At 36.1% G+C, this 19,921-nt stretch overlaps 1 protein-coding gene across 11 annotated transcripts in view; it reads left to right on the forward strand.

Moving 5' to 3' along the window:
- Positions 1-19,921, forward strand: part of SLC38A9 (solute carrier family 38 member 9) — a 97,900-nt gene that overhangs the window by 16,313 nt on the left and 61,666 nt on the right. For 10 of the 11 annotated variants that reach the window (XR_003005966.1, XR_003005961.1, XR_003005964.1 and 7 more), the window contains one exon: positions 5,046-5,193. Coding sequence is in view for 4 of the 11 variants with exons in the window: in XM_024765348.1 (XP_024621116.1) it covers positions 5,081-5,193 (113 nt within the window). In the remaining 7 variants the exon portion in view is untranslated. Of the gene's footprint in view, positions 1-5,045; positions 5,194-19,921 lie in introns of those variants that run through there. The other variant, XM_024765350.1, reaches the window with a different exon arrangement.

Here is a 19,921-nt window from a genome sequence, read left to right on the forward strand (position 1 = left end):
CCCAACATATGGTCTATCATTTGAGAAAGTTTCATGTGCACTTGAGAAGAATGTGTATTCTGCATTTGGATGGAATGTTCTGTACAAATCTATCAAATCAACCTGGTTTAACGTTTCATTTAAGACCACTGTTTCTCAGTTGACTTCCTGTCTGAATGATCTATCCTTTGATGTAAGTGAGGTGTTAGAAGTCCCCTACTGTTATTGTGTTGCTCTCAATTTCTCCCTTTAGGTCTGTTAATAATTGTTTTATATGTTTTGGTGTTCCTATGTTAGGTGCATGTATATTAGTAACTGTGATGTCTTTTTTTTTAATTTAATTTAATTTTTTATTGAAGTATAGCACAGGGAACTATACTCAGTATTTTGTAATACCTATAAGGGAACAGAATCTGAAAAAGAATATATGTTTGTGTGTATGTGTGTGTGTGTACACACACACACGTATGTATAACTGAATCACTTTGCTGTAATGTCTTCTTGATGAATTATCCCATCCAGCCACTTTGTGTCTTTGAATTGGTGAATTCAGTCCATTTACAATTAGGTGATTATTGATAGATGAAGACAGTATCGCCATTTTATCTTTTGTTTTCTGGTTACTCTACATCTCCATTATTTCTTTTTTCTTGTGTTTCCATCTACCATTTTGGTTTGGTGTTTTTCTGTGATGTTTTTCTCAGTTTCCTCTTTTTTTATGTGTCATGTCTTTGCTCTGGATTTATGTTCTGTGGTTTCCATTGGGTTTGTATAAAATTGTCATGCATAAAATAGTACATTTTCTGCTGGTAGCATCTTTTTTTAAAATTCATTTATTTATTTATTTACTTATTTATTTTTGGCTGCACTGGGTCTTCGTTGCTGGGCACGGGCTTCCTCTAGTTGCAGTGAGCGGGGGCTACTCTTGTTGTGGTGCACCGGCTTCTCCTTGTGGTTGCTTCTCTTGTTGTGGAGCATGGGCTCTAGGCACATGGGTTTCAGTAGTTGTGGCTCACAGGCTCTAGAGCTCAGGCTCAGTAGTTGTGGCGCATGGGCTTAGTTGTTCTGAGGCAAGTGGGATCTTCCCAGACCAGGGATTGAACCCATGTCCCATGCATTGGCAGGTGGATTCTTAACCACTCTGCCACCAGGGAGGTCCCTGCTGATAGCATCTTAGCTACATTTACCTATATGGATTCTGTCCTTTTCCTCTTCCCCTTTTGTGTTTTTGTTGTCTCAAACTATCCCTTTTTATATTGTGAGTTTGTTACCAAATTGAAATTTTTTTCTATTCCCCCCCTTTACCTTTACACTATAATAAAGTGTTTACAAACCTATTCTAATAAAGAGTTGCAATTTTCTGATTTCATCTATTTATCACCTTACTCAAAATGCTGTGTACTTTTGCCTTTTAGTTTCCGGTAAAACAGCTCCTTTCAACATTTCTTGTAAGACAGGTCTAGTGTTGATGAACTCCCTCAGCTTTTGTTTATCTGGGGAAGTCTTTATTTCTCCTTCATATCTGAATGATAACTTTGCTGGATAGGGTATTCTTGGGTGAAAGTTTTTATCTTTCATGGTATTTTGAGAATATAATCCCACTCCCTCCTGGCCTGTAGAGTTTCTGGTGAGAAATCTGCTGACAGTAAAATGGGGGTTCCTTTGTAGGTTATCATCCTTTTTCCCCTGGCTGCCCTTAAAATTTTTTCCTTGTATTGACTTTTGTTTTGTTTTGTTTTGTTTGTTTGTTTGCGGTACGCGGGCCTCTCACTGTTGTGGCCTCTCTCGTTGCGGAGCACAGGCTCCGGACGCGCAGGCTCAGCGGCCATGGCTCACGGGCCCAGCCGCTCCACGGCATGTGGGATCTTCCCGGACCAGGGCATGAACCCGTGTCCCCTGCATCGGCCGGCGGACTCTCAACCACTGCATCACCAGGGAAGCCCTGTATTGACTTTTGATGATTTTAATATAATGTGTCTCTTTGCATTGAGGTAATTAGGTGTTCTCTTAGCTTCATAGATTTGTATATCCAATTCCTTCCCCAGGTTTGGGAAGTTCTCAGCTATTATTTCTTTAAGTAAACTCTGTTCCCTTCTCTCTTCTGGGATACCCACTACCCTAATGTTGCCCTTCCTAAAAGAATCGGATAGCTCTTGTAGAATTTCCTCATTAAAAAAAAAAAATCTTATTTCTCTTTGCTCTTGTATCATTTCTAGATTTCTGTCTTCAAGCTTGCCAATTCTCTCTTCCATTTGGTCTGCTCTATTTCCATTGCTTTCTAATTCATTCTTCATCTCATTTATTGAATTCTTCAGCTCTAGAATTTCCGTTTAGGTCTTTTTTAGTTTCAATCTCTTTGTTACTTCTGTTCATTAATTTTATTCCTGAGCTCATTGAAACTGCCTTTCTACAAGAAAACTTGTAGCTTGTCGAGTGTCTTCATAACAGCTATTTTGAATTCTCTATCAATTAGTTCACAATATTGCATGACTTTATGTTTGGTTTCTGGAGAATTGTCATTTTCTTTTTGTAGTGCACTGTTACTGTGGTTCATGGTGCCTGATGAGCTGTTTCTCTGCAGGCACACTTGAGCTGTTTCTCCGCAGGCACATTTGAGCTGTTTCTCCACAGGCACTTTTTTTTTTTTTTTTTACATTTTTGCTTGATTATAATGAGTTAAACAGATTAGAAATTGAGGCCTTTCTTTTTCTTTCCAGTAGGTGGTGCTATAGCACAATCTTTTGGTTTTTCTTACCTGAGCCAACTCTGGTTATATTTGAGCCCTTACTCTCCATCGTCCATCACCTCTGTTAGTGGCATTACCCTGGGTCCTCATTATTGCTTCTTGTGCCTCCAGGGTTGTTGGCGCATTGCTTCTGCTACTGTCACTGGCATCATCAGCCAGGACGGTGGACTCGTCCTTCGCATCCAGGATCTCCTGAGTCACAGACTCTGACACTGCAGCGGGGGAGGGAGACGAAAGGGAAGAAGAGCCAGGATTGCATGGGCACCTTTGCTGTTTTCAGTGTTGTAAGGTTCTACGTCTCTGCCTCTGTGGCCATGGGGGCTGTTGAGGCAGGAGTCATGTGCCCTGCCTCCCCTGCTGCTACCCAGTACTCTGGGGCTGCGGTCTCAGCTGCTGTAGCCAGAGGGGTAGGATTACAGGCACTGCCTTTGCTCTTCCCTTGGTTTCTCCCTCCCTCAGTTCCCCTCCTCTGTGTGTTCCAGTCCACTCACTTGTACAGATGTGTGGGATTCTCCAGCATCCTAGTATGTTGGGCAGAGTCACCTTTGTTGTGTTGTGGATGTTTTACTGGTTTACTGGTTGAAGGGGAAAGATAAAGGTAGCTTCTTATTCTACCATGTTGCCAACGCCCTCTCTTCAACTTTAAAATGCATCCATTGAGTTTTAAATTTTGGCTATTACATTTTGTGTTACTATATTTTTTCTTTTTTTTTATTTATTTAGGCCTAAACATTCATTCTGGTCCTTTTCAAATATGCTGTTACTTTTTGAAAATGTCCACTTTTTCCTTTATTTGTTTAAACATAGGAAGCATAATTATTTTATAATCTTATTCTGATATCCCTATAGTTGAAGCCTTTGTGGATCTGCTTCTGCTATTTCTTCTGGTTCTCACTAATAGTACTTTGTTTCTTTATATGCTAGGTTATTTTTGACTATGTACTGTTCATTGTTCTTGAAAGATTGTTCGCAAGTCTTTTGAGGCCTAGGATCAATCTTTTCTGTATCCTCATAGAAAAGATTTACATTTGCTTTGGCCAATTGCCTATAAGCTCTACCAAGCAAGTAACCTGAAATTATATTCACAGGTTTAAGTGTTCTTTGATCACCTTGCAAATCCACATGAGGTGCAGTTTGTGGTATATAATATTTCCCTCAAGCACGCACACACACACACACACACATACATACATACATACATACATATATACAGGCTGTAGTCATTGTCAAGAAAACTTGTTTGTTATTCCTTTGTGAGGGAGTGAGGCACTTTTACTTCTTGTTAACTCCTAATCTGATGGTAAAGTTCTTTGTAGTCCCAGCTGTATGGGAAGTGGGGAGAGGAGATGATTTCTTACTACAGTCGTTCCTTACTTTGGGTGAATCTTGGGTTTTGTCTTCTATTTTCTTAATACTTCACAAGGTCTTGAAAACCTCAGCCCAGTTTCTCCTGGCACAGCAAATACCCTCAGAGCAGAAGCAACGTCTTTGAGCTACTTACTTTCTAGGTTCCTTAAATTCACCTGCAAATGGCCTGCTTTTCCTTACTAAAAGGTGCTTTTCAAAAATTAAAAAAAATATATTGTATCCAACCTGCTGTATAAAAAAATAAATTAAAAAAAAATAACAACAACAAAAAGATTGTAAAGGGCTTCAAGAGGTCATATTGTCTATCACCCTACCTCAGCTGTGCTGTACATACTGTAACAGTATTAAAAATTTAAGATGACTTCCTTTATACCTGACCAACCTCTTAATTTTTTTTTTTAACACACTGACTCCTATTTTCAATTGATGTTTAATTTGTATTATATTCACCACTTTTTAATTTTTCTCTCTTATTGGTTTAGGAAACTTTTAAAAGATCTTCACAAACACAGCTATTTTATTATGTTAAAAGTTTTAATGTTTTGATTTCCAGCTGTCATCAGCAAAGTTTTAATATATTTCACAGACAAAAAAATAAATAAAATAAAATGAACGTATGAGATCTCTGATTTAAAATAATAATAATAATATTTTATCCAGTATTTTTAGTTGTTTTCTGCAGGAAAATGAGTCCAAGTAGCCTAATCTATTTTATTACTGGAAATGGATTGCCCTGCTTCTTTTTTACTAAGCTGAAAAATAAGCAGTAACTCCATTTCAACTTAACAGGTTTCTGATAATATAAATATTTTAGGCATGTAGCTCATTAAGATATCTTCAGCAAATTCCTGTGTTTTTTCAATTTCTTATGCATGCAAATATATTACCTATTAATAATAAAATATTTTTTAAATTAAACTTTAAATTGTTTCTCTTTTCTGATTTATTATAGGACTGACTTCTTCAGTGCTTAGAGTCTAAGAAAAAATGGCAAATATGGATAGTGATTCTAGCCATCTTCTCATCCCTGAGGTAGATAATGAAATAAATCCTGGACCTATGAATATCCAGTTTGATTCATCAGATATAAGATCCAAAAGGTAAGTGTTTAAAATAAAATATTTATTTTATAATTAAGGTTTTTAATTATTAATAAGAACTAATTATAACCAAATATATATAACTTTGATTATAAAATATCCAGTTTCTTACAGGATCTGTATGTTTGTATGTGGTAGAGAATAAATATAAATACTCTTTTCTCACTTATATCTGACTTTTTATACTAAACTCCACTTGTCTGTCAGGGGTGGTTGGGAAGGTTTATGAAGTAAGATGCATATAACTCATTTAACAAATATATATTGATTATCTGATTTGTGCAAGGTAATATGAGAGGTGCTGGGCATAGAACAGTAAAAGTAATACGTAATCCTTACCTTCATTAAATTCCAGCAGATAGTTGAAGATAAGTAGAGTTTAAAATTTATTTCATTGCATACCTGGAAAACCCAAAAGAATCCACTGAAAAATTATTATAAATAATAAGACAATTCAGTAACGTGGTTGTTTACAAAACAGGCAAAAATAAATAGCATTCTGATGAGAAAATATAATGAAGAAAAAGATAAAATACATAGGAATAGCCTTAAGGATGTGCAAAATCTATATGAGAGAAACTTTAAAATACTACTGAGAGACCTAAAATAACATGTAGAGTATTTCTTCAAATCTGAGATGCTGATTATAAGTTGTGCTGCTTTTTTAAAAACTATTTATTTATTTATTATTTATTTGGTTTCGCCATGTGTTTGTTGTGGCAGCTGGGCTCCTTAGTTGTGGCATTCAGACTCTTAGTTGCGGCATGCATGTGGGATCTAGTTCCCTGACCAGGGATCGAACCCGGGCCCCCTGCATTGGGAGTGCAGAGTCTTAACCACTGCGCCGCCAGGGAAGTCCCTATTGTTTTTGTTGTTGTTTTTAACATAATACATAAACTGCTACCCATACCTCTGATGCAACAATTTCTTTGGACTTAGAATTTTATTTTGATGTTTACTAGAAGAACTCTTGTAATTATAAAAATAAAAATATAAACAACATATATCGGTTAAGATATTACAAATCTGATTCTTCGCATATAGAGTCTAATTCTTCTGAATCACTTTTTGACTTGCAGTCATCAAAATCAGTGTTTTTTTTCCTGCCCACACAAAATTGTCCTTAGTATCACTGAGAACATTGATAGTGTAACATTTCTTGAAAGAATTTTCTTCGTAGTCACTGACACTTTTTAGTTTTGATGCTTGCACTTTCCTGATCTTACCAGAAGGTGTCACAGAAAGCTTTCTAAACACTGTGGCTCACATTTCTTCCTTAAATGGTTCCTAAATGGTTTGATGACTGAAACGATCACAGGTGACAGTTACCTGTCGTGCCACCAGAAATAATTACTTTCATGACTGCCACCTGGCTGACAGTGATTAAAAGATGTCCTGAATTATGAGATGCATCCATATTTTAGAAATGATTAAATGTGCATATTAGAATTAATAAGACATGTAACAAAAAGGCATATACTGGTCTCAGTAGGGAAGACTCTAAAATAAAATGTCATGCTCTTTAAATTTTAATCCATAAAATTAATGTGATCTGCCCTTCACCAAAAAACATGCCAGCAACCAATTCCAAAGTTTACATGGCCCAACAATTTCATTTCTAAGCATTAATTTGCAATGTCAAATAATATATGCACAAGGTTGTTTAATGCACTATTTTTTATAATAGCAAAAGTTTGAAAACAACTAAAATGTCTTTTCTTATAGGACTGGATAAATAAATTATGGCACATTGATACAATGGAATATTTTTCACCCATTGAAAAGAAGGAAGTGGCTTTATTACATATCAAAATGGAACAAATCTTCAACTTATTTTATTAAATGAAAAAAGTGAAGTGCAGAGCAGTGTATATAGTATACTACCATTTGGGTAAAAACAACATTAACAAGTTATATATTATGCAATTATGTATAAATGACTCTGGGGGAATAAATGGGAAACTGTAAGAGTGGTTGCCTCCTCAGAAGGAAACTGAGTGCTTGAGGTGGGACGTGTGGCAGATTACTATTTAGGAAATGCCCAACTATTCATCAACCCCACCTCTTCGCCAGCTGAAGCCTAACTGTGTTAAGGGTCGAAGTAGTTTCCAATCCAGGAGATGAAGGAGGATTGGTTTAAGCTAGTCTTGATAATCCCATTTCCATTTTCCAGATACTTAATTTTTTAGTCTTTTTTGCAGCTAGAGCAGTGTGAAATTTATCACATGAGAAATTTATCTTTGTCATTTAAGGTGGCCATCAGAGAAGATAATGAAGTGAATCTTGTAATTTTCACTTATATGTTCCAATACCCGTGAATACAAGGACTAATGAATGCTGGTTAAATGCTCAGGAGTTTCTTGAAACCTCTAAATTCTATGATAAATAATTGACCACTGTGACAATAGAACATAGGTCATTAAAGTGTATTCCACTGCAGTAGGTTGGCAGGAGTTCAAACAGTTCTCTGAGAATTTGTTTAACCGTGTAGGTTAAATGGAAATATATTTTCTATAATGAAACTTGTCAAAATAAGAGGGAATCAACTATTTTCAATCAGGATAACTATCTAGGTAAGCATGTTTTAAGGAAGGCAAATATTTATAGGGGTTTAGCAGTATTGAATGCTAATTTGCTTGTGAAATAATTTCAGAAACTTATTTGATGAGAAAAAAACAGGAGTACCTTAAAACATTGTTATTTCACTTTATGTACATAAATCTCAGACACAGTGAGGGAAAAGTGTCTTCAATTAGAAGAACCAACTTAGACAACTATTTCCAAAACTTCAGTCATTTTAGAGTCACCTTATGACTTTGGTGATATCCCAGTACCACCTGTGTAATATTATAATTTAATATTTTTTAAATTTATTAACGTTGAAAAATTAGGGTTAATTTAGCCTCATCTTCATGTATTCGTGAAATGAAGTATTGTTTATACTTTTTTCTAATATGCATTGCAGTAAATGCCAAGTAGTTAAAATAGCGTTTATCCTTGTGCTACCTAAAATCATCTTACATATAACCACACTTTTGGAAACTGTCTTAGGCTGTTAGAATATAAAGAACAACATTTGATAATTTTAGATTGCTTATCCTCAGTTTAGTTTGTGGTTGACTTTATCTCTTCCACTAGGTGGCAGTCAAAATCATGTTTTGGTTCAAATATAAGAATTTTAAGAACTGCTTTGGCCTAAAAGATAATGTGCTGGACCTGCTTATCATTTTGTTGGACCTGGGGTTTAATTAGACTTAGGTGGAAGAAGGAGCTTGTCACTGTAGAGGAATGATACATGTCATAATTATTTGGATTATTTGGGGGCCTTTTGCAAACTGTACAAATCCACTTTTCCCTCTGCATGCCTCCGCTCCCCTCCCCTCTCCTCCCCTCCCCTCCCCTATTAGTTTTTTTTACCTGGTTTGGGGTGGAGTGAGGAATGTGGGTGGCAGGACAGGAAGGTTTAGAAATCTGCTATACTGTATTTGATAATATTCCATTGGCAATCACTGGTCTTAGAGATTGTTTTCCTGCTTTTCCCAGACTTTCTGGTAACCAAATATTAGACCTGGTATTCGGGATTGCTTCATGCTTTGCTGCTACTCTGGGATTATGACCTTTGGGAGTTGACCACTCCAGCCAGCCTGAAACCAAATTGTGAAGTGGTTAATTTGGCTTTGCACTTCCCTTTTTCCATTTTCTCAAACTCTGTTTCCTCTTCCTCTTTTCCCAGGACCTAGGGCTTTCTTGCTCCTCTCTATGTGCCCAGTTTTTCTCAGGGAATTCACTCAAAAATTTCCTCTAGACAGTGCTTTGTAAGTTATACTTTTTCTTCCTCCCCTTATTCACTAGTGCTTATCTGTCCTATTCGTGCAGGGCTTTCTTGTCTGTTTAGGTGTTATGATGGCAATCTGATGTGTCAAAGACCTACTCTATTACTTTTCCATGGCTGTTTGCATTTTAATAAGGAGAATCCTAGAATATAAAAGCCTAACCTAGGGCTTCCCTGGTGGCACAGTGGTTAAGAATCCGCCTGCCAATGAAGAGGACACGGGTTCGAGCCCTGGTCCGGGAAGATCCCACATGCCGCAGAGCAGCTAAGCCCGTGCATCACAACTACTAAGCCTGTGCTCTAGAGACCGTGAGCCACAACTACTGAGCCCACACACCACAAGTACTGAAGCCCACGTGCCTAGAGCCTGTTCTCTGCAACAAGAGAAGCCACTGCAATGAGAAGCCCGTGCACCACAATGAAGAGTAGCCCCCTCTCACTACAACTAGAGAAAGCCCACGCGCAGCAACGAAGACCCAACACAGACAAAAATAAATAAATTAAACAAATAAATAAAAGCCTAACCTAAAGGTTAGATTTTTCTAATTGATAACATTTCAAGTACTCTGGTAAGCCAGTGGGGTAGAGGTAGACATTGAAAATAGGCCGTTCCGGGTGCCCTTCAAACATACTAAGCATGCTTATGGCCCCTATTTTTTTTTTTTTTAGAGTGTCTACTTGTCTACACATCTGTAAACTGGCCTCTCTCACTTTCATCTGTCAGTAATATTATCGCTGAATAGCAGGCTGAATAGATTCTTTTTGGTATTTGTGGTCCTGGGTCGGGGGGTGCATAACAAAGTGAAGAGTTTATCTATTGTGACCTGGACCAATAACAGTGATTATTTAGGCTTGGTAGTTTCATAGTTGGGGATTTATACAGATCTAGAAAAGTTTCATAGTTGGGGATTTATACAGATCTAGAAAAGTAGTTTTCCCAGGAGGACTGGTTTCCAGAGCTGCATAAATTGCATTTTGAGGAACTTGCCATCTATGTTAAATAGACAGGACCAGGGCCCTTAACCATTTATCAGTGCCATGGAGCTGATACCAACTTGCTGATTGTATTACAACTTTTGTACCCTTCCCTCTCCTTCCTCCTTTTCTCCCTACTCTCTTCCCTCTCCTCTTTTCTCTCCCTTTTTAGTCCACTTCTCTAACGTCTCTTCTCCCCACTCTCCACCATTATTTTTCTCCAGTGGAACTCTTTTTGCTAAATGCTTGAAGAGAGCAACCCTGGCCATGGATTCAGAGATGCTTTAAATCTAACTAAAGGGACTTCGCTGGTGGTGCACTGGTTAAGAATCCTCCTGCCAATGCAGGGGACACAGGTTCGAGCCCTGGTCCGGGAAGATCCCACATGCCGTGGAGCAACTGAGCCCGTGTGCCACAACTACTGAGCCTGCGCTCTAGAGCCTGCGTGCCACAACTACTGAAGCCCATGTGCCTAGAGCCGATGCTCTGCAGCGGGAGAGGCCACTGCAGTGAGAAAAGCCAGCGCACTGCAACGAAGAGTAGCCCCTTCTCGCCACAACTAGAGAAAGCCTGCGCACAGCAACAAAGACCCTATGCAGCCAAGAATAAATTAATTAATTTAAATAAATAAATAAATAAATCTAACTATGGACTTTGTTAGAATGGGATCTTATTTCTAGTCCCATCAGAACCTTTTTATTTTCTCAAGTTCATAGGTTCTTTTACTTCTGTCTCTCTTTCCAGATGTTTTTGTTTGCTTAACTATCCTTTTGTATCCATATCTGCTTGCCTGAGTTGCTTCCATTTCTTTCCTTATTCTCTCTGGTCTGTCTGATTTTGCTGTTTCCTTCGTTGCCTCTAAACTAATGCTTTATTTTCTTCCCTTTCTTCCTCCCTCATTGACATTATTTGGACAAGCCTGAAGAAAGAGGGAGCCTAATGAGTTTGACCAGTGCTCATTAGCACCAATCAAGTGTGTTTTGTTGGGAGGAAAGGGTATGAAGAGTTGGGCTAGCATCTTTCTCTGTCTACTCAGTATTATAACATCTCCAAGTATATAGTTGAAAAGGCTTTTAGTGTGTAAACCAAAAAAAAAATAATGCAGGGGGCTGCAAATAAGAAAAGAGTTTATTGGGGGGGGTCTTAAAATTACAATTCGGGAGACACAGATTTGGGTAATCCTGAAAGAGTGTTCTGAGGAAGAGAAAGAGTCAGGGGCTTATAAAGACAAAAAGCCACGAGGTTGTTAAAAATTGCCTGGGAAGGATTGTGATTTATCCTTAAGGAATCACAAGTTGTTTTAGGATAGGGGTCCTACAGGTAGATAGACTGTCACTAGTTATTTTAAGGTAAGGATCCAATAAGTATCTTGAGTTTCTGGCATATGTTCTGGATGACTTGCTTGTAAGGTCAAAAGGTCACACTCCATCCAGGCTGAGACATGCGTAAGTCACAATTCCTTAATGGCTTCCCGGCTCCATTTTAGAGAGCTCTCAGCAATACCAACTCCATTTGGATTTTCCTTTCACAAGTAATTATACTATTACTGCAAAAGCAATGAAACCAATTGCAAATGTACAATAAGAAAATGGAAGTTCCTTTTAACAAAGACTTAAAATCAAGTGTTTTAAAATTATGGAAGCACATGAAATTTATGGATCTTGTTAAAAGCCTAATGGATGACTGTAACCCAAAGATAAGGAACTGATGTAAAAATAACATACTGAGATTATGTATCTTTGGCTTGCCTATTATTTTTTAGTCTTAGTCTGAAATTGTCTCCAAAAGGCTATTACATTTTTTTCTCTGGCTTCTTTTTTTAAGATTTCTTCTTGCAATCTGTTCTGTATTCCTTTGTCACAAGGTATGGTTTCCAAGATCTTTTAAATATTAAGAGAGAAGTGAATGCCTCAACATTTTAAGTGAGGAAATATGTTTTCTATACAGTAACATAGAAAATTACTTTGGTGCTATACTTAATTTAAAATCCTGATTCATTGCAACAGCATCACACTTCCTCATTTTTTCTATTTCAGTTAGTTTATAATTTATCTTGGCATGTTCTCACTACTTCAATTAAGGTTATTTCTCTCAAATTTGAATTTGAATTCCAACAATTCATATCTCGCATTTGAATTTGAATTTCATCAAATTGAAATTTGCATTTCCTCAAATTCATATATGACTTGTTTATTCTAACACGAGTTTTTATATCTACCAATACCTCTGATTTTTTATTTTCTTATACCTCTTCTGTAGAATAGCTGAGTCTTCTCTTAAATCCTGTCTTATTCATTATAAATTGATGTAGGCATTGGTGTTCATTCTTTGTTGTTATGCCCTACAACTTACATATTAAAATTTATGTTAATTTATTATATTTTATTTTGTTTCTCCTTTATTATAGTTAGAGAATTATTTTTATTTTTTATTATTTTTCTTATAAATTTATTTATTTATTTATTTATTTTTGGCTGCATTGGATCTTCGTTGCAGCACACGGGCTTTCTCTAGTTGTGGGGAGCGGGGGTGCAGGCTTCTCATTGTGGTGGCTTCTCTTGTTGCAGAGCATGGGCTATAGGCGTGTGGGCTTTAGTAGATGCGGCACACAGGCTCAGTAGTTGTGGCTCACGGGCTCTAGAGCGCAGGCTCAGTAGTTGTGGTGCACGGGCTTATGGCTTTATGCTTTATGGCATGTGGGATCTTCCCGGACCAGGCTCAAACCTGTGTCCCCTGCATTGGCAGGCAGATTCTTAAGCGCTGAGCCACCAGCGAAGTCCCTATTTTTATGAATATTTTCTATTTTATTTATTTCAGCTTTATTGAGGAATAATTGGTCTATTTTATTAAGGCTAGTAAATTTGGGTGTTAAAAATAATTGCTTAAAAAGAGGGCATGGTCCTTAAATGTTGCTAGTGGGATTGAAACGTGGTATGGCCACTCTCTTTTCCTTCCAGTTTTTTGAGATATAACTGACATCCAGCATTGTATAAGTGTAAGGTATACACCATAATGATTTGAGTGACATACATTATGAAATGATTATCACAATAAGTTTAGTGTACATCCATCATCTCATATAGATACAAACTTTAAAAAAATAGAAAAATATTTTTTCCTTATAATGAGAACTCTTAGGATTTACTCTCTTAACAACTTTCATCTGTAACACAGAAATGTTAACTATATTTATCATGTTGTACATTACATCGCTAGTAGTTATTTATCTTGTAACTGAAAGTTTGTAGCTTTTCACTGCCTTCATGCATTCCCCACCCTCACCCTGCCTCTGGTAACCACAAATCCAGTCTCTTTTTCTATCAATTTGTTTGGTTTTGAAGTATAATTGACATACAACACTATGTTAGTTCCCATTACACAACATAGTGATTTGATATTTCTGTACATTTTAAAATGACCACCACGATAAGTTTGGTTACGATCTGTCACCATACAAAGATATTACACTGACTGTATTCCCCATACTATTCATTTCATACCCGTGACTCCTTTTGCAACTGGTATAGCCACTTTTTTTTTTTTTTTTGGTATAGCCACTTTTGAAAAACAGTTTGATAATTCTTAAAAATGTAAATATAGAATTATCATTTGACCTAACAATTCCACCCCTAGGTATATACCCAAGAGAATTGAAAACATATGTCCACACAAATATAAAGAAATGTCCATAACATTTATAATAGCCAAAAGTGGAAACAATCCAAATGTCCTTTAGTTGATATATGTATAAACCAAATGTGATATATCCATACAACAGAATATTATTTGACTGTAAAAAAGAATTAAAATATCAATATATGCTACAACATGTATGAACCTTGAAACCATGCTATGTGAAAGAGGCCACACAACAAAAGACACATATTGTATGATTCAGTTTATACAAACTATTTAAATTAGGTAAAGTCATAGACAGCAAAAGCAGATTAATGGCTGCCAGGGGCTGGAGAGAGGGGTTAATGGAGTCCAGGATTTTTTTGGGGGTGATGAAAGTGTTCTCAAGTTGCTTATGGTGGGACTTCCCTGGCGGTCCAATGGTTAAGACTCCCTGCTTCCACTGCATGGGGCATGGGTTCGATCCCTGGTCAGAGAACTAAGATCCTGTATGCCTCATGGCAAAGCCAAAAAAAAAAGAGAAAAACAAAAATTGATTATGGTGATGGAGGCACAACTCCATAAATGTTCTAAAAACTATTGAATCGTACATTTTAAGTGGGTAAATCTTATGGTATGTGAATTAATATCTTAATTTTTTTTTTAATTAAAGAGGGCATGGGGGATTTCTGCTTACAACAAGGGCAGATTAAGGAATTTGGACCAACCATCTTGCTGAGAATAACTGGAAAAACTGACGGAAAAAATTTTTTTTAATCTGCCTAAAGACATGGGAGAACTGATAAAACAATGAAGAATAATGGGGTCTAGATGAAGAAGAAGGAGAAAACGAAGAGAGGGGAGTCCAGCATTTCCTCAAGGGTATCTGCCAATTCCAGTTTATTAGCTGAATGACTATTAAATTGACAGAGCTTTCAATACCTTTACAAGGCTAGAGGGAGAAAAACTGGAATCCAGGGTTCACTAATAGTAGGTAGGCCCCATGCAAGCTTTAGGTTGGAAGCCCTAAGGTCTATAAGCCTAGAAATATGAGTGAACTGGAAATAGAATGGCCTTCTTTCAGGGACTGTAGCTCAACTTTAACTCATCTCAATCCCTAAAACTGGATTAAGGTAATCTAGGACTGCTAAGTGTCTCAAATTGGCTCCCAAAAGCAAATGTAAACCCTTTCTAAAGAAAATAATATTATTCTAGGCTTCAACTTACTTATACTGTTTTCTGTATACTAGAATTTTATTAAGTATTATGCCAGGTACTTAATCAAAAATAGCTAGGCATAAGAGAAGATGAGACAACATGATTAGAAATTAAGAGACTTGATACACAATAGACAGATGATCCAGACAATGGAGTTATCAGAAACAGACTTTTTAAAGACTATGTTTAATATGTTCAGGGAAATTGAAATAAGGTTGAGAATTTTGCCACTGGCTAGAAATGTAAAAAAGAACCAAATTCGTGGAAAATATTTATTGAATAAAAAAATAATGGAAAATCTGAAACTAAAAACTAAAAAACAAAAAACAGTAACCTAAGGTAAGAAATCAATCAATGATGAAAACAAATCAAGGCAAGGATGTAGAACAATGGGAATGATTATGCAGTACTAGCGTAAGTGTAAATTAGCATAATCACTTTGGAAAAGAGTTTGTAATTATCTGTTAACATTGAGATACTCTGTTTATAATCAGTAGAAATGTGTGCACATTTCACCAAAAGCCATGTACAAAAATATAGATTATGAGTTATTCATAGGAGTGCCAAACTGGAAACAACCCAGATACCCACCAACCAGGAATGGTTAAATAAATTGTATTTTCATGTAATGGAATATTACACAGCTATAACAGTCTACAGCTGCATGCAAGAATATGGATGAATCTCAGAAAGATAATGATGGCAAAAGAAGCTAGACAGAAAAATACATATTGTGTGATTCCACTTTATGTAAAGTTCAAAAACAAGTAAAACTAATTTTGTGTGTGTGTGCACCTGTGTGCACGTATGTGGGTCTACACTCATTTGAAAATATACTAGAATGTTAACTGATTATTTCTAATGGGTGGTTTTTATTTTCTTCTATAACTTCTATATTATCCTCATACAAAAACAATGTACTACTTTTATAATGAGAAAATAGTTATTCAGAAAATAAAGCATTCCTATAATTTAGGATAAAAATAGTATATACAAAATGAAAAACCCATTTTATTAGAAACTGTTTAAATCACCTGTACTTCTATAGGATGATACAAATTATCTTTTTTCTCTACTTAGGGGATGTTTTGTTTTGTTATTTTGTTTTGTTCTTGTATAGAGAATATTCTGGAAAAAAAAGCATAAAGAAATATATTCCCATCACATAGAGGCAAGTGTTGTTAAAACATTTTAGTATATTTTTTCTATCCTTTTCTATGGTATTTTATGAGCTTATATACTATATACAATTTAATGTGCTACTTTTTCAGTTTAAATTTCTGTTGAGTGCTGTTGGTACTTCTGTAAGCTATTCCCAAGTTGCCAGCCTGCCTGCCTACCTGTTTCTCTTGTTCTCTGCTTCTCTCCTTCCCTCTCTACTTCCTTCCTCCCTTCCTTTTGTTCTTGTATTCCTTCCTTTTGTCAGTAAACATTCACTAAGCTCTTTTTTGGTGCCAGACACTTTGGGGAAGGAGATAGACACAGCAAAAAAAAAGGACAGGGATCACTATGATGAGGGGTTATAAATATTTGACTTGTTATGTATATGTACAAACGCACACACATATATATATTTTTCTTTTTAACTCAGTACTCAATTTTTATTAGGAAAATATACTGATTTAACCCATCCTGATCCAGCATTACAAAGAACCCATGGGATCATATCCCAGTGAGTAACTGTGCTGTAGAGTATGGCTAAGCCCAGCCAGGAGTAGAATGAGGTCATCTGTGGTACTGATGGCTAGGTGCTTTGGGGGTTTCAGTGCAGGCATCGCTCTGTGTAAGAACATTCAGTGGTCTAGGGCAGGAGTCAGCAAACTTTTTTTTCTGTAAAGAGCCAGATAGTAAATATTTTAGGCTTTGTGGGCATATGGACTCAAATTTGCCATTGTGGAGTGAAAGCAGCCATAGATAACGCATAATCACACAGGCCTTGCTGTGTTCCAATAAAACTTTATTTATGAAAACAGGCCATGGACCAGATTTGTCCTATCTGTCCTTGACTACCAACCTCTAGTCTGCAAGGAGAGACTCTGGACTCAGGTGTAAGCAGCCATAGGGACTGGTACTTCTACTGCTGTGACCCCTAGGATACCTCTTGCCTTCCTTTTAGAGAGGTTAAAAAAGTGAGGCCCACTCACCTTAATTTCACTCCACCCTCACAGTTGCTTTTAATGAAGTTGTTCTAATCAAAGTAGTGTTTTGGACAACAAAACAACCTCCAGCCTCCCCCTGAACCTCATGCCCTTGCAGCAAGCCTAGAGTTCTTTGGCAAGGTCATCCAAGGATTTTAACTGCCATAAACTGTAGAGATAGTGACTGAAGCTAGGAGTGATAAATAAGGGGTAAGTACCAGGTTTCAAGGAAAAGTAAAAAGTTTTACAATAAAAATTATTCTTAAGAATCACTGAAATGTCCCACAAAGCTGTAAGCAATTTTCCATATTCTTTCTGAATATCATTTTAGATAAATATGTATTATTTAAGTATATCATAATTTAACAATGTTTAACCACTTAATGTTTTATTAAGCTGTTTACAATTTTAATTATTTTAAATGGTGCTTTGATTAGCAGCTTTCTACATATTGTATTTAAACCATATTTTGATTCCTTCTGATAGACTGTCAAAAGTATAATTATTAGAATAAAAGGATGTAAAGCACAATTAAGGTTCTTGATATATATAGCCAAATTGTTTTCTAGAAAGGTTGTACCACGTTATACTCCTACCAACAATATGTGAAAGTTCCTGTTTCAAAATCCCCTTTCTAGCACTGTTTATTTTCTTTTTTACTAAAACATCTTATATTTTGTTTATAAAACTTTCCTATATGTAAAAGTTGGTAAGAGCCAGTTGGCAGCAGGTTTCACTTTGGACACTTGCCTTTATCAGTCTATTCTGTTATTTTGGGATTGGTTTGCGGAGTAACATGTCATACAACCAACAATGGATTCTGGTCAGACTACTACAGTGTTTGCTGTCTGGGTTGAAAATACAGCCATGGTCACCTGAAAGGCCAGTTTGTGTAGACGATTTGTTGCTGTCTTTCCAGTGGCAAAGCAGAAGTTCTCTTAGCCCATTTACCTTTCTTGGGAGCCATGATAAAGACTTCTAAGGCGTGATAAGTAGTATCCCTTTCTTAAGTTATGGAAGAAGAATAAGAAAGAGGCTCCTTTTCTTTGGTAGTCTGTTTAAAGAGTAGATGAATTTTTGTTTTTGTGTTTTCAATTTCTAGATAACAGAATGAAGAAAGCAATTTTAGTGTTCATCCGAAGAATCACATGTATATATTAAAAATAAGATTTATCTTAATATATATACTTAATGAAATATTTACCTTCTTTCATTATGTTTCAAGTTTTTTGGGGGTTTTTTTTTTGTGTGGTACACGGACCTCTCACTGTTGTGGCGTCTCCCGTTGCGGAGCACAGGCTCTGGACGCGCAGGCTTAGTGGCCATGGCTCACGGGCCCAGCCGCTCCACGGCATGTGGGATCTTCCCGGACCGGGGCACGAACCCGTGTCCCCTGCATCAGCAGGCAGACTCTCAACCACTGCGCCACCAGGGAAGCCCACGTTTCAAGTTTTTGAGGAAATTTTAGTTAAACTGCTGGCCTGGCAATTTTCTTCCCTGCTTTTTTTTTTCTTTTCTTTTTAATGGGGAAAAACTAGGTTTTGAAACTAGAAATTTCATTTCTTTTCCAGAAATTCTTTTGGTAGATTTGTGTAACAAGGAGAATAATAGTTGGTATGACGTTACAGGTTGAAGCTTACAGTGTCTCTGTAATTTATTTGTTTATAATTAATATAATTATTTATAACTAAGTATATAATTAAGTATATCTTAATTATAATTTATAATTAAGTATTGTTAATCTTCCTTTGTGGAATGTCAGTCAGTATGTTCCATTGGAACTGCTTTTTCTAGATAGAAGGTAGGATGTGGTGATGCTGGTGTTGTTATTGTTTTATATCAACCTAGTGAAAAGCTAAAGAACTGTTATGTTTGTATTTACTTGCAGGTGCTTCTAGCATCTTAACTTTGTTGAAAGTTCCTGATGTTTATATAATTCTTTTAGCCTCATTCCAGTGCTGATACTAAAAACAAAACAAACAAAAAAACCCTTGTATTTCTGTTACTGATCATTTTGTAACCATGAAAGAAGAGATTGTTTGTTTTCAGGACAGTAGAATTAAAACAATTTATGTGTTTTTAAAAACCAAAATTTGAAAGCATGAATTGCATTGAAAGAATTTTTAAATTCATTCTTAGCAGAATCTGCATTTAATTAAACATATAGTTTAATTAGGCCTGAGAATTAATATTCAGGTCAAGTTCTTTGTCCGTATGTCATTAATGAAGATGTCTACTCATGGCTTAGTAACAGCTTAGAATTCTAAAATAAAGAACCCATAACCTTCAACCAGGTGTTTATTAACATTTACTTTTTTCATATCATCCTCATCAGTTAAACAAATAATAACAACCTAAAACTTTGGGACTGTATATATTTATGTGTGTGTATGTGTGTTCGTTTGCAAATTATATACATGTACTTCTGTACTTATAAAATATGTATATTATAAAACATAAAAATAGAAAATTTTAAATTATAAGATGTAATGATCTTGATAAAATTAACTTTAAAATTTTATCTATTAACAGTACATTAAAACTTTTGCTTTCACTTTATAATATTAACAGTAACAATAGAATATGCTTTATTATTTTTGAGACTCTTATAACACCTTGCCACAATAGTAATTCAAGCTGATTTGAAATTCATTTCTGCTCATCCTACAATTATGTGGAAGTTTTTGTTGAAATTTGCCTGGTTAAATTTATCCTCCCTGATATAACTCAGTTCTTACATTTAGTGATTGCTGTGCTAGTTTGTGTATTCTGGTATCCCATGTTATTTTTAAAGTCCAAAATACTCCTGTTTTTACTGGCTTAAAACTGTTAATTTGGAAACAGCCAGTAGCTTTGTTCACCTTTCTTGGTTCTCTCTCCAGTCTATCCTCCGACCTCTCCTCTGCTTCAAAAAAAAAAAAAAAGCATTGATTTAGAGAGAGCCTTCAGA

The sequence above is a fragment of the Neophocaena asiaeorientalis genome, unplaced genomic scaffold, assembly GCF_003031525.2.
Source record: "Neophocaena asiaeorientalis asiaeorientalis breed wild unplaced genomic scaffold, Neophocaena_asiaeorientalis_V1.1 scaffold198, whole genome shotgun sequence".
Classification (NCBI taxonomy): domain Eukaryota; kingdom Metazoa; phylum Chordata; class Mammalia; order Artiodactyla; family Phocoenidae; genus Neophocaena; species Neophocaena asiaeorientalis.